Source organism: Oreochromis niloticus, linkage group LG14 (assembly GCF_001858045.2).
Source record: "Oreochromis niloticus isolate F11D_XX linkage group LG14, O_niloticus_UMD_NMBU, whole genome shotgun sequence".
Taxonomy (NCBI): domain Eukaryota; kingdom Metazoa; phylum Chordata; class Actinopteri; order Cichliformes; family Cichlidae; genus Oreochromis; species Oreochromis niloticus.
In genome coordinates, this window is record NC_031979.2 from 7777659 (window position 1) to 7791010 (window position 13352).

A 13352-nucleotide genomic window follows, 5' to 3' on the forward strand; every position below is an offset into this window, starting at 1 on the left:
GATATTCAAATAGAGGGCAGTGAAAGCGAAGGAGAGTTGGGGGGCAAAAATGAGGGCTTAGAAAAGAGTGTGTGTGTGTCCTGTGAAGCATTTTTGAGTGCCCCATGAACACATGTAGCACTTTCTTTATTACACACCCCTCTAGCCTTCATGTAGCCGTTTGAGCATGCATGACAAAGGGGAATAAGGAGTCCACTTATGTTCATGGTTTTAAAAGGGTATGAAAATAAGATCTGAAGATCTGAATTCAACATACTGTATGTTTGTGAATGCTGCCATGTTCCTGTGTGTTATTATGGAACCCGATTGTAATTTAAAAAAAAAAAAAAAAACATATTTAAAATCCATTCCAGGTTGCAGCCAGTCCTGCAAGCAGCTGGATACATCCTGGACAGGTTCCTAGTTAACTCAGAGTAACAGACAACCAGTCACACTCACATCTACACCTACAGCCAATTTGGAATCTCCAATCTAACAAGCACAGGCAGAGTGAGAACATGCAAACCCTCAAGAGGAAGAACCCAGTTCAAACCCAGGACATGAATGTTAGAATTATAGGTTAATGAATACTGTTTTATGGGGGGATTTATTTTTTCAGATAATAATTTAAGGTAAAACCTTAAAAATAGTCTCTTCCAGAACTGCAGTGTCCACATTAATGGGGTCACTGAACATTTTGATCAACTGTTTATCTTGAACTTATGCAATTCAGGTGGGACTTAAATAGGTGCCACAAAGAAGATGCGGGATATGCCCGAGATGGGTTGCCAATCTATCACAATGCTAACAGATACAGAAACCAATTAATGCTCACATTCACTCCTATGGCCAATTTAGAATTTACTTTGATACTTTCTTCTTTTTTCCTTTAATTTGTCAGAAAATTGGCAAATGTGCTGTGATTGCAAAATTATTCTTTTTTTCTTTTCTTTTTTGTGATGACTTTATATCTCAATGGCCCCAAGTATGTGTTTTTTCTGCATAATTTAGTTTTTTATATTGTACTATGAGTATGCCAAATACGCCAATACTGTCACAGCTGAAATATGCCTCTTTATCAGTGGGGCTCTAATATTATTGCTTTGCTTCTTTTTCTCAGTCTCCCCTGGGTATGTTTAGCCTTGATAAAGCACAGTCTAATCAAGTCAACAAAAACTAGAACAAAAGTCGGATTAAAATTTGAGCTTCTAACTGTCCTTAACCCAATGCCCTTCCAAAAGTGGGATCTCAGTGGGGTCCTCGGTAAACGAGGCAGGAACTGAATGTGAAAGAGAGAGGGGATAGACGAATCCTGAGGGAAGGAGAGAACAGTGTGATAAGACCTGGCTAAGCCTCGCCGCCGGTAATTACCACCACGCTAATGCTACACCAGGAAAAAACCCAGCGGGAGCATGAAAACTGATGAAGACTATAGATTAAAAAACAAAAAAGAAAGAAAGAAAGACATAAAACAAAAAGAGGAGATGTCGAATGTCTGATATTAGTGACTCAGAGATCAGACAAAGACAGACAAGGAAGAGGCACACGTGAGGGTACGATGGAGGCAGATAGATCAGAAGAGGAGCAAGGCGGAGTGAGAGAAAGCAAAGCGATGGGAGGAGGTGGTACACAATGACCCAGATCCTCCTCCCGGTAACCAGGAGGGGAGCTGCTACAGCCTGGCTGCTGTCTGCAAGTGGGGGCTGGAGCACAGGATGAAGAGATACAAGACACAGATATGAGCCAAAACAGCCGCCCCGGCCTGACAGCTGGTCTAAATCACAATAAACATGTGAGGATGTGCAGCTCTGAAAAACGATCAAATTGTGTGGTTTTTTGGTGCGTGTTGGGCTCCTATAAGAGCTGACAGGTACCCTCAGTGCTGCGCTCGCTATCCCTCTTTTTTTTTTCCTAGGGAGTGAGACAGGAGCACCTTGGTGATGAGGCCCCGAGCGTCCCGTTAAAAAATGAAACAACCCAACAGAGTTCACGTCCCTCAGGATTTGACCTAGACGCAGGTAAACACACACACACACATACACACAGAGACACACACGCACACACACACACACACACACACACATTTGACCATGCAATTACTGAGGTTGCGCAACAGCCAGAGGGAATGCACCTCAACAGAGGGAAGAGAAGGCGCTCAAAGTGTGTGTCTGTATATGTGTGCATGGACGTGTGCATCAGTGGCCCAGTTACAGCAGAGGGATAAAATCGCTGCATCCGTGACAGGCCTTCTACATAATTCTTGCCCCACCTGTTCAAACGCTCCACCTCTGCAAGTTGTGTGTGTGCGTGTGTGTTCCTGTGCAATCATGTGAGTAAACACAGTTGGTACAGATTTCTTGGAAAGAGGGATTTTAGCGTGCATGGACAACTTTGAAGTTTCGAGCCGAGGCCTTTCATATATTTTAACACGTGCAGATACACACACACACCCCCAAACTCATCACAAAGATGTGGGATTTCATGGATCATTGTGCCTAGATTTCTATAGCAGGTTGAAAATATGTCTGGCAGACTGTGTGTGAGAATCACTGGCAACAAATCAGTGCACTTCAGACTGTTGGAACTCTATTTTTAGATGCTTTATAGTTCTTGGCTCTGTGGTTCCCGATACTGGAGAAAGTCGCGGACCCTCGTGAATAATAACTCATCGCCTAGACACGCATCATCGTCATGCCGCATCTTCCTATGTAACAGCTACGTGTTAAAAAAACAAAAAACAAAAAGCACTGCTTAGCATTAACATTTAAATGCTGCACATTTCCTGGCCATTTTCACCCGTCCATCTGTCACTCATCAGTCACCGCTCAGCCTTATCCTCACTGTGACAGACTGTCAGGTCCCCGGTGTGTTCTCACATTCCTCTATCCCTCCAATCTTTCTGCATGCCGGTGTATGCAAATGAGCTAATGGAGACACACACACACACAAAAAAAAATCTTCCTGCAAGTCTGCTTTCAGCACAATGGATGGCTCCGTTAATGCAGTTTCGCTCTGAGTGTCATTGGCTCATTTCAGCACCAAGGACAGCGCCAGGCACTCGCTCCACGTCTGCTTGTTTATAACTCGTCTGCTGTCGTGCAGTTCTCTGGGAGGGTGGGATATTTCTAAAAGGAAAATGAAAACAACACTTTCTCCCATCCAAACAACAGCACCGAGGCTGCTCTCGAAGCGTTTATACTGATCTGCGATGCATCAGCCCGTATTAAATATACATAGGCTTGATAATAGCAAGACTAAATGTTTGGCATCCAGCTCTTTGTGTGTTAGAAATGCATAATGACTCCTATTTCAGCAAATACTGAAAAAAAAAAAAAAAGGTGGCAATGCTTTGATAATGCCAGAACAGGGATAATGTAGGGAAACAGGCTTAGGCTAGGCAGACCTCATATCCAGTCACTACCAATCATAACCGCTGCAGAAGGGTGACAGACTCTGGAGCATCTGCTGGCAGACTGGATTAACACCAGGGGCACTGGCACTTTAACTTATAAGAAGCAGCACTAAATAACATGTGTTTTATCAGGGCAGGCATATCTGTAGACCCCCTGCAGATGTAAGGTTTAACTGCCAAAAGGGCCCCGAGCCTCAGGAATCCACGCAAGTATAAAGCTGTATAAAAAAAAGCTGTTTTATTTATGCACTGCCACAGGAAAGCAGTTGTGAGGGTCTATGTGTTTGCATGTGTGTGTGTGTGTGTGTGTGTGTGTGTGTGTGTGTGTGTGAATTTTTTTGGTTGCATACGTATAAACCCGGCCAGCTTCTGCTCAGGCCTGTAAGTGTCTAGCATATGGGATGACAACTGTTGCCTTCATGGGGGAAATGGACGGATTAATTGAAATTGAGCACAGATAGAAGAACAGGCAGCAACTGATGATCACTTAACACAATCATCAAGGAAAAATCACACAGGGACTTCCTTGCACGTTACCCCGCTTATGCGCTGCATGCTCATGTTTGTGCGGGGCGCTTTGAGGGATTGTGGACTAACGGAGAAAACAACAATTACTGCTTAATTAATATGTGTGTACCGGCAGCCCCAGCCCAATACCAGTGGAAGATCATCAACCTCAGCAAACCAAGAGCAAATACTGATGGCTTCTAATGAGGATTGTGTGTGGTGTGTGTCTGTGTAGACTGACAATGAGGAGCATGTGTTGCTGCTTGCCCTGCTGAAAGAATCAGCTAACACTCATGCAGGGCTGACCTGAATATGGAGCCCTCTTAGCAGTGAAACTCAAATAACCTTCCTGCCGCTCCTACAACACATCTGTGTGTTGAAGCAAGCACCAGATCAGCACCAACCAGACCTTTTTCTGTCTTATTTAACAGTTTGATAAAGGAGCCCTTCATTCTTAAAGTAACAGTTCAAAATTTGGGAACTATGCTTCACTCAAAGCGTTTATAGTGATCGCGTTATATAATTTTTCTTCAGCACAAAAGACGAAGTAAAAAATGTTTGATTTATTAGAGCTTCTGTTTGGGGAGAATCAATAAGATCTTAGAGTCTCTGGTAACTAACTGGTCAAGGCCAAAAAATATTCACAGTAGTTCTCAAAATATTAAATATTTAGCCTAACTTTACATTCAATAGAGCAGGCTAAATTTTTCTTACAGCACTCTGAGCATGAACAATACAAACTTTCCTTCCTCTTGACCAGTATGTGCTGCGAGAGGCTTTTCTGTTATTGTATTTGTCCGCATTCTTAAGAATTCACCATGTTAAGTAATTAACTTGTCTCTGTATGTAGTTATACTGAGCTTAAAAGTGATGAGTCGTATGCAACTGTACAATCCTGTGCAACATATAGTCATGGAAAACTAGTATGTGTGGTCAATGTATAATAATATGCAGCAAAGCAACAGTTTGGCAGTCTCCACTTGCATGTCCAAGAAGTTTACCAGGTGACCAAGCACCTGCTTAGTTTTTGACCAGCAATTTTTACATGATGCGTATACTGATCATTGAAAAGCATGTACTATCCCCACCTGTTTGTTCTTTTAGAGGACTTAATTTCATTCAGCTTCATTTAGAATCTTCTTTACTGTCATTTTGTCGCTCATAAATTAACCCTTGGACCTATCAAGCTGCTACCAAGTAAATTCAGGGCCACTGTTGTATACCAATACCAATTCCGATACTGTTACTTTTAACCTACAAAGGCACCTTATTTAAGGGTAAACCTGGAACGTAGATGTTTCTGTCTACTAATACCAGCATTAGTCACAATATTTTGATCAACCCGCCCATCTTCACCTGAAGCTGTTTTTGTCATTGGTTTCTGTCACATTTCAGGCCTGCTTATAGAACAAAATGACTGCGTTTGCATCAGATGTTAGTGAGGGTGATTTCTGCCTATGCAGCTGTCCTTCGAAAACCCCAGAAACTATTCTAATGGTTGTCAAACTGCATCTTTACTGGTATATACTGAGGTGTCAGAACTCATCATTAAGGACACAGGCGAGGTCGTCAAATGTCGTCTTTATGGGGAAAAGAGTTAAAAGAAAAATGAGCATGTCACCGTCTGTTGGACTGATGGTGGCTGGTTGGAAAATTTACATACATCACCTCAAGGTAGCCTACAGCACCATGCAAATACAGATAGGAAATTAATGTTTTGGATATATATTTAAGATAGGTGATGCGTATCACAGAGTAAAAGCCAAAAATAAGTGTAGAGACTTATCCCTAAGATCCTCAGAGGCTCTTGCTATTTTTCCGCGTCGTTTCTTAAAGTCCACTCTCCACTCAGAGTGCTCCACTTGTCAAGTGTGAAGATTTATGAGTCACAAAGACAAAGATCTGCAACTTTCTCTGACCCTTTCCTCTCACTCATCCTATAATTCTCTCTGCCTTCTCCCTCTGATCATTTCCTCCGAGGTCAGCCAGACCCAGCTGGTGGAGAGGGACAGGTCGGGCACTATCTGTCTGTGTAACCCTTTGCTACTCATCAGTGCGTGCATGTGTGTGTGTGTGTGTGTGTGTGTGTGTGTGTGTGTGTGTGTCTCAGGATGTGTCATCATTCTTCTCTGAAAAATGGAAGAGAGTCCACTGGTGAGATTGGGCTAGAGGTAAGTGATTGGAAAACAGGACCAAATAGATGAAAGGAGGGCTGAAGGTGGCAGAAGGACCTCCTTGAATATATTGAAGAGCTCTTGAGTGTAAGTGTGTGTGTGTGTGTGTGTGTGTGTGTGTGTGTGTGTGTGTGTGTGTGTGTGTGAGACTAAGTGACTATTGTATGCACTGTAGTCCATAACAGCAAAAACAACAGGGGAGCTTGGTGAGGGTCTGGCTAGACACTTAGAATAACTTCAACTTGATAATCCAGAAGAAGTGGGGATTAAGTGTAGCAGTAAGGAGAGACATACATGCACACATTCAGAGATGCAGTTGTGTGTCATAAGTACTTTAAAGTCAATGTGAGTTGAAAGTCACCATCTGGTAGACATCAAGACACAAAATTCTACTAATAAATCAGTTAAAAGACAGCAGCCTGCTGCAGTTTCTGTTATTGTTGAAAACAAAGCTCACGCATTTAATACTCACTGATACTTGACATTGTTAAATTAACAGCAATGGAGAGAGCAAGGCTCCGGAATTGCACTTAAGCTCTATAGCTTTAAAGGCGTGTGAAGTGAGAACAGGATGGCATCAAAATGTTAGGCCTCTTCATGTGACTCTACTGTTTTCTACTCTTCTCTGTGACAAAAAAAATCCATCAAAGCGAAACACAACTGAACAGCAGTACTTCACTTGCAAGTGTTATGAAACTTGTATCTTTTTTAAGTTACAAGTTTTCTTAATGCAATGTGTGTTCTTCATTCCTTTTCCTTTTATTTTATGAGAATACAGGTCCTGCTTTACAGTGACTGACAGGAGTTGTAGGAGATGTACTGTTATGGGAATATTATGTATTTAAATCACACATTTACAAACCAGTGCCTGGGATTCATTAAAAGCATTTGTTGTGTCTCAAGTGGATTTTTTTCAAAGTAGTAGCAGCTAAGTGATATCAGTGTAATAGAGCATGTCCATAATTTATATTAATGGTAATTAATTGGCACTTTTATACCAAAGGTTATACCTGTAATGTAGGCGTGTTGGACTACAACAGTGTTTTCCATTAATGGTATTTCTAAAAATAAAGGTAACAAAGGTAGACTTGCTTAAATGTTACTTTAAAGGGTGCCTATTTTAACAGATATAAAAAGTATTTAAAGTGCCTAGCAAGGCACATACGGGAGTCCGTTCCAGCTGTCACAGGGTGAAAGGTGGAGAGCACCCAGGACAGGTCACCAGCCTATCACAGGGCAAATATACAGAGACAGACAAATATTTTAGCTCACTTATAGCTACAGACAATTTAGAATTGTCAGTATATCTAACTAATCCATGTCTTTGGACTGTGGGAGGAATCCACAGTACCCAGATTAAACCCACATAAGCATGCAGAGAACACGCAAGTGCCACTCACAAAGGCTACGGCCAGCAGGTGGAGTCAAACCTAGAAACCTCTTGCTCCGAGGCAACTGTGCTAATCAGCGCACCATCACTGTACCATTCCAAAAATCAGTGTTGAAAAAGAAAAAAAAAAAGAATTACCTTAAATTTTTGTTTAACAGAGTAATCCAACACATCAGTGTAACTAAATGCAGCAAACACATCAATGGTTTATTTAAGTGGAAGATGGGAGAAATGTTTTTACTTGTCTTCTTCATGCCCTCGTGAGCAACACTAGCGTGAGGTGAGGTCATGAAGAAGACAGGGTGAAAAGACATTGGGCTGGATCTTTTAAAAGGTAGAGATATGCAGATCTTTGGATGAAAGGACAAGAATATAGTGGAATATGTCGCTTTTTAGTTACATCTTTTAATTTTTTCTTATATTTTCACTCGGTAATGAGTACTGGAACAGATTACTTTATCTTCTATGAGAAAAGGTAAACCAATGCATTCCAAGTAGTGTGTAATGCATCATAACAGGTCATCTGTTGATGAAGATCACACGAAATGGTGAAACACTCCAAAGAAGTGTTTGCACAACTTTTGTGAAGGTCCTGGCCACCCATAGGAAAAAAAATCTAAATACGGTAATAATTCATTTCTGCTTTCCTCTTCCTGCTTCTTCAATCCATCCATCCTTTCTTTTTCTTTCCCTTTCAAGTTGATTTCTTTGCTCCTTCCAAATGCAACTCATAAAAGACACCGCAGCATCTAACTTAATTCTGCAAAATCTACTCTGGCCTCGTCTCTGATCAAATCCTCTCTGTGTGCCTTCCTCTGTGTGTGTGTGTGTGTGTGTGTGTGTGTGTGTGTGTGTGTCTCACTCTCTGTCTGTCTAAGGCAAATCAATAGGCCCTGGCTGCCTTTTTACTGCCAAGTATGGTCAGCTGTGACCACTCAAGACAACCAAAAGGATAGAAAGAAGGAAAGAAGAGAGAGAGATGAGACACCTACTCACTGTATGTTTTACCCTGTTCAGTCAGCTACTGAACTACATCCTCACATAGACCGTGACTCCCAAAAACCCCTCCCACCTTCCGTTCCACGTCTCAAAAAACAATGGAGTAAAAGCACAAAAGGCTGAACAAAAAGATACTGTATATAGCGTAAATATGTAGGAGAATATAAGTGTAAAGGCCACTGTGGAATACCCCGGACAAGCAGAATACACTAAGATCTGATAACAGAGACCAAGTTTCCTTTCATTTATGGCTTTATATGAACGTTTGAAAGGAAGCAACAAATAGCCACTCGACACTACCCCATATTCATGCCATCCTTAGCACTGAGGCAGAGAACAAAGGCTTGATTTCTCATTAGCAATAAAAACAGCATCTGTTCGCTAATGAGCAAAGTTCAATATGCTGTAAGGAACTGTGTTATTCCGTAGTCACAAGACTCCCTGCGAATCTAGCCGCGGCACTCATGGGATCACAGAAAGCCTCTCGACCTTCTCCTTAAACTTATCCACTCCGACTCTGTCTTTTGTCTCTGATGCTTGTGGAACTGTGCCGGGATCAGCGGCCTGGCGTTCTTCCATCACTGCAGCCGCTTAAGCTCTCCTACTTCTCAAATGGCACAGAGCTCTGAGAAAAGAAAAAAAATAGGAAAAGAAAGAAAGTGTTCGTGGAAAAGAGAAAAAAAGAAATCTGTGAAGTTCCTCCGTGTCACTGAGGCTTGCCTCCCCGTGGCCGTGGCAAACTGGACAGGATTTGTGCCGCACACTGTGTCACAGCCTCGTTGGAGGATTTATAGAGTGCTTCCTATAATGCACTTCCTCTCCTCCACCGGGGTGGACATAAATCTGCCTCTATTTTTTTGACACCCCCCGTTTTTATTTGCTAATGGGATCCTCAAATGCCTATCCTCTTGGCTTGTCTTTATCCCCTCTACACACACACACACACACACACACACACACACACACACACACACACATAAAAGCACTAGCTCACACACAGTTGCACATGCAAAAGCTCTATAAGGAATGGCATAAATTACAATACCTGCGTTGATTAATCCTGCAACTTTTCTAGCAGATGTCCGAGCAGCCAGCTAGTTAGCATGGAGCCTCTTGCAGTGGCTGAATATTGCACTCTTAGCTGCTTACACGCTCACTGACAGGGGGGTGGGGGGGGGACCTACAGTGTGTTTATCTGGATATAATAAAGCAGCAAAAGGTTCCCCCAACAAAGAGTCACACAGTGGGTAGCTGAATTAAAATACAGTGTGCTGGTAATGAGCTATCTAAATTCAGAGTTCATATTGCTTGGAATTACACAAAAGCAAGGCTCCGGGCAGCACTGGCAAAAAACTGTATGGCTCTTTCTGCCTCGCTGCCAGGAGATTCTCCCTGTTGAGCAGCGACACGGTCGGTCCTGGGGAAATCGTTTGAGCCACAGCGTGTATCTAGCGAACGCAATAATTCCTTTGTAAACGACATCACCTCCTTGCCTGTTTTTGCATACTTGGCAGCTGTCAACATGTTGGCTTCAATCCATCACTCTCGCTCTGAGTGCGTGCACAGGTGAACCACACACACACATATGCAAGGGGGCTGTTAACACTTCAAGCTCTGATTACTGACAACTAAGTAAGAAACACACGCTTCCATGCCGAGTCTGACTGGATGACTCAAGGGTGACGGTGATTAAAGGAAGTCGCCTTCCTGGAATGAAACAGTGGCTAAACACAAAATGACAGGAGCGGCGGCGCTTCAAAGTTATCTGGGAAACAAGTTCGTATACCGGCCCTGCAGAGGCAAATCCCTCTCCGGCGCCTGACACGGATGCACTCTTTCGGTTGTTATCTCAAAAGCTGAAAGTGAGAACCAGACTTGGAGTTAAGGAAAAAAAGAAAATGGGGAATGGTGATTCTTATTGTGTCTGCTTCCCAGAAGCTGTGACAGGAAACAGGGAAGGGTGGTTAAAGGTTGGACAATGTACAGAGCAACAGATAGCAGCAGATAGGCAGATACTGGATACAATAGCCTCTTATTTTCTCCTGGATTTAACTGCACTATACAGTGTCCCAGGGGAATCAATTAGAACCATGGTGTGCTTGGTTTTTCCACCCCCATTGACTTGGCAGTAATTTGTTTACTTCACAGCCAAGCTCTGGATAACAAAAAACACACGCACACAATAAATCCTTCCTTACAAAGCAACCTTCCCCTTTCTTTCTGGCCATATTACATCTATGAACTAATCCAGTTAATACCTAATAGGTAACATGTATTTGCAAAGCTGATTCTTAAGGACAGCACATGATAGACAGCCCCACTGTTGCTTGCGTGCAACTGAAAAGTGCATTAAAGACAAAACTTTGACCTCTTGGCCAGGTCGCAGCCCACAGCAGGTCTATTAGCATATGTTTTCCTTCCACACACACACACATGCACACACGCAGAAAAGATTGCAGCTGTAGGCAGCCAGCCGACCGGCAGCAGGGAGGATCTTCCCCGTGTCAGAAGGCGAGGAGGATGAACAGCTTATCACAGTTCTGGTGCCGCGTGGCTGCCAGATGAAACTGACAGGTGTCACCTTGTTATTTTGCTGTGCAAAAGCCCGCCCAGGTCTACGGGGAGTTGATTAGCACGAACCTGTTGCCGCATTTACCTGCTTACCTACGGCACATGCCAGTCTCACAAGAGGACCGAGCGGCCCCGCTGCAGTGGGGATGCTGGGAGACCTAAAATTAGCTCAGCAGCGAAGCAAAACTGCCAACAGTATGGCACAGATTTATGACATCTGGACGTCATTATCGTATATCAGGTGGCTTGGGGGATTTTTCGTGGCGCGTGTTTTGCAATTTGAAATGAGCCAAAAGTAAGTGCCAGTACTTAGAGACAGTTTGTGGACTGACACAGGTACACACACAAAAGCGCATGACTTTTAAAGGAGACTCATAAAAGTTTGATTGGATCTTGAAAGCTTCGACTGCTTTGGCAGAATTTGCCATATTTAGCTGCTTACATAGGTACATATCTTTGCAATACTAAACTGGGGGCTGCCATGTTACATACATGTGCATGGCATGTGTATCCTCAGGCAAAGACATTGTCTTACTCCTTTTCCAAGATCCTGGACTTCAGAAGTGAGTCATGCAGATTCTCTCAAACAATAATCTCATGACAGGTCACACATGCACGAACCCCCCTGCTTTAACTATATTCTGTCATGTATTTTCTTACATGGTGCAAATATATATACATGGCGTCTTGGATGAATTTTTTGTTTGTTTAATTAAAACTTATTCCCCAAATGACCTGCTTCGCTTTTCCCCTGCCTATTCCCCCGCCTATCAGTCACAAACAGCAGAAAACAAGCCTGTAACCTCTAATAGTGCACGAGGATGCTTCATCTACACTCAACATGCCACAAATATAAAGAAAAAAAATGTGAAGAGGGTGAGCTATCATAACAATAGTCGTAATCAATTTTCTAGCGATGCCACATGAGATTAGCCCACCCTTTAAAATGGGCCATAACAAGGTCACTGTACGCTCCTTATTGAGTAACACTCAACGACTGTAGTGATGCCACAGAAGATAAAAACGAATACTTGTGCCATCGGGGGCTGCACAGTCGTACAGTTATTATCAAGTGCTAAGTATCCACAAGTCCACGCAGAAACACCAGCGGAAAATTACAGCCCTGTCTTGGAGTGAGGAACAAAACGCGCACACAGTGCAATCAGCAGAAACATCAATTAGTTCGCTGTATCAGATGGTCACCTCTCTGCATCCACGCACAGCAGTTCTGGCCACAGCCACCCACTATAATAATAATAAAGCACACTGGCAGACGGGCACCACGCAGAACACGCTGCCCTTCACCTACCGTACCTTTGGTGTGAGCGGCGCTCAACCCCAAAACCAGAGCAGCCAGCACGCCGGCTATTCTCAGCATCTTCTCGTTGGAGATTCAGAGAGGGACTAAGGCGACCTCCTTCCTCCTCTTCTCTCCCCTTTCTGCCTTTTTTATTTTCCTCCTCCTCCTCTCTCTCTCTTTCTCTCTCTCTCTCTCCTTCTCCTTTCCGCTCTCTCTCTCTCTCTCTCTCTCTCTCTCACCGCGGGGTCTCTCCTCTCTCTCTGTTGAGGCAGTGTGGAAACAGTTCACTGATATGTGGGACAAGCCGGGGGAGCGTGGAAGTAGAAGGACAGCGGATACCCGCAACGCACCTCGCCGCTCGGCACCGCGCGCGTCGCACCGCAGGCTGCTCGGACTGTGGAGACGGGACCAGAGAGCGGCGGACCCCCGGGACCACACCGAGCTACGTCATGAAGAGGAGAGAGATGGACCCGGGCGCTTTTCCTTTTCTTTCTTTTCTTTTTCTTTTTTTTCTCTCTCGCTCTCCCTGTCTCCCTCTCACTCTCTCATCCTCCGCCCTCCTCGCTCTCCTCCTCCTCCCTTTCCCTATCTGTGGAGCATCCCAGCCCACTCCAACAGCAGCGTGCAGTGATCCCTAATGTTACAAAAAACGAGGGTGAGGGAGTTTGAAAAAAGCTCTTTGAATGGATTCCGTGTACAACACTGTTGGGTTGTCGGCGAGTATTTATATAATAAAAAATAAAGCCGAAACAATTGAACTACAAGCGCTAAAGGCTCATTACAACACCATCAGAGTTAAACGCTACGATGCCATTAGAAAGCAGTGCGTTTAACAATGCTGTAATTGCGATGAAGGGAAAAGGGCCATACAATTAAGGCACATAAATTCAAACGGAGTATCCAGGACGTGATTTTAATACTGCAGCGTTTTTTGTTTGTTTGTTGCCACTCATTAAAGTGTTGTTGCTCTAAAGCACTCCTAATTTACTGTGTAGGCTGGTGTGTGGTTTTGAATAATCT

At 43.5% G+C, this 13352-nt stretch overlaps 1 protein-coding gene across 1 annotated transcript in view; it reads right to left on the reverse strand.

Moving 5' to 3' along the window:
* Positions 1-12969, reverse strand: part of LOC100697909 (calsyntenin-2) — a 309840-nt gene extending 296871 nt beyond the window's left edge. Inside the window, exon 1 of the mRNA XM_005461707.3 lies at positions 12347-12969. Coding sequence (XP_005461764.1) covers positions 12347-12410 — 64 coding nt within the window. The 5' untranslated portion in view covers positions 12411-12969. The remainder of the gene's footprint in view (positions 1-12346) is intronic.
* Positions 12970-13352: the final 383 nt, after the last annotated feature.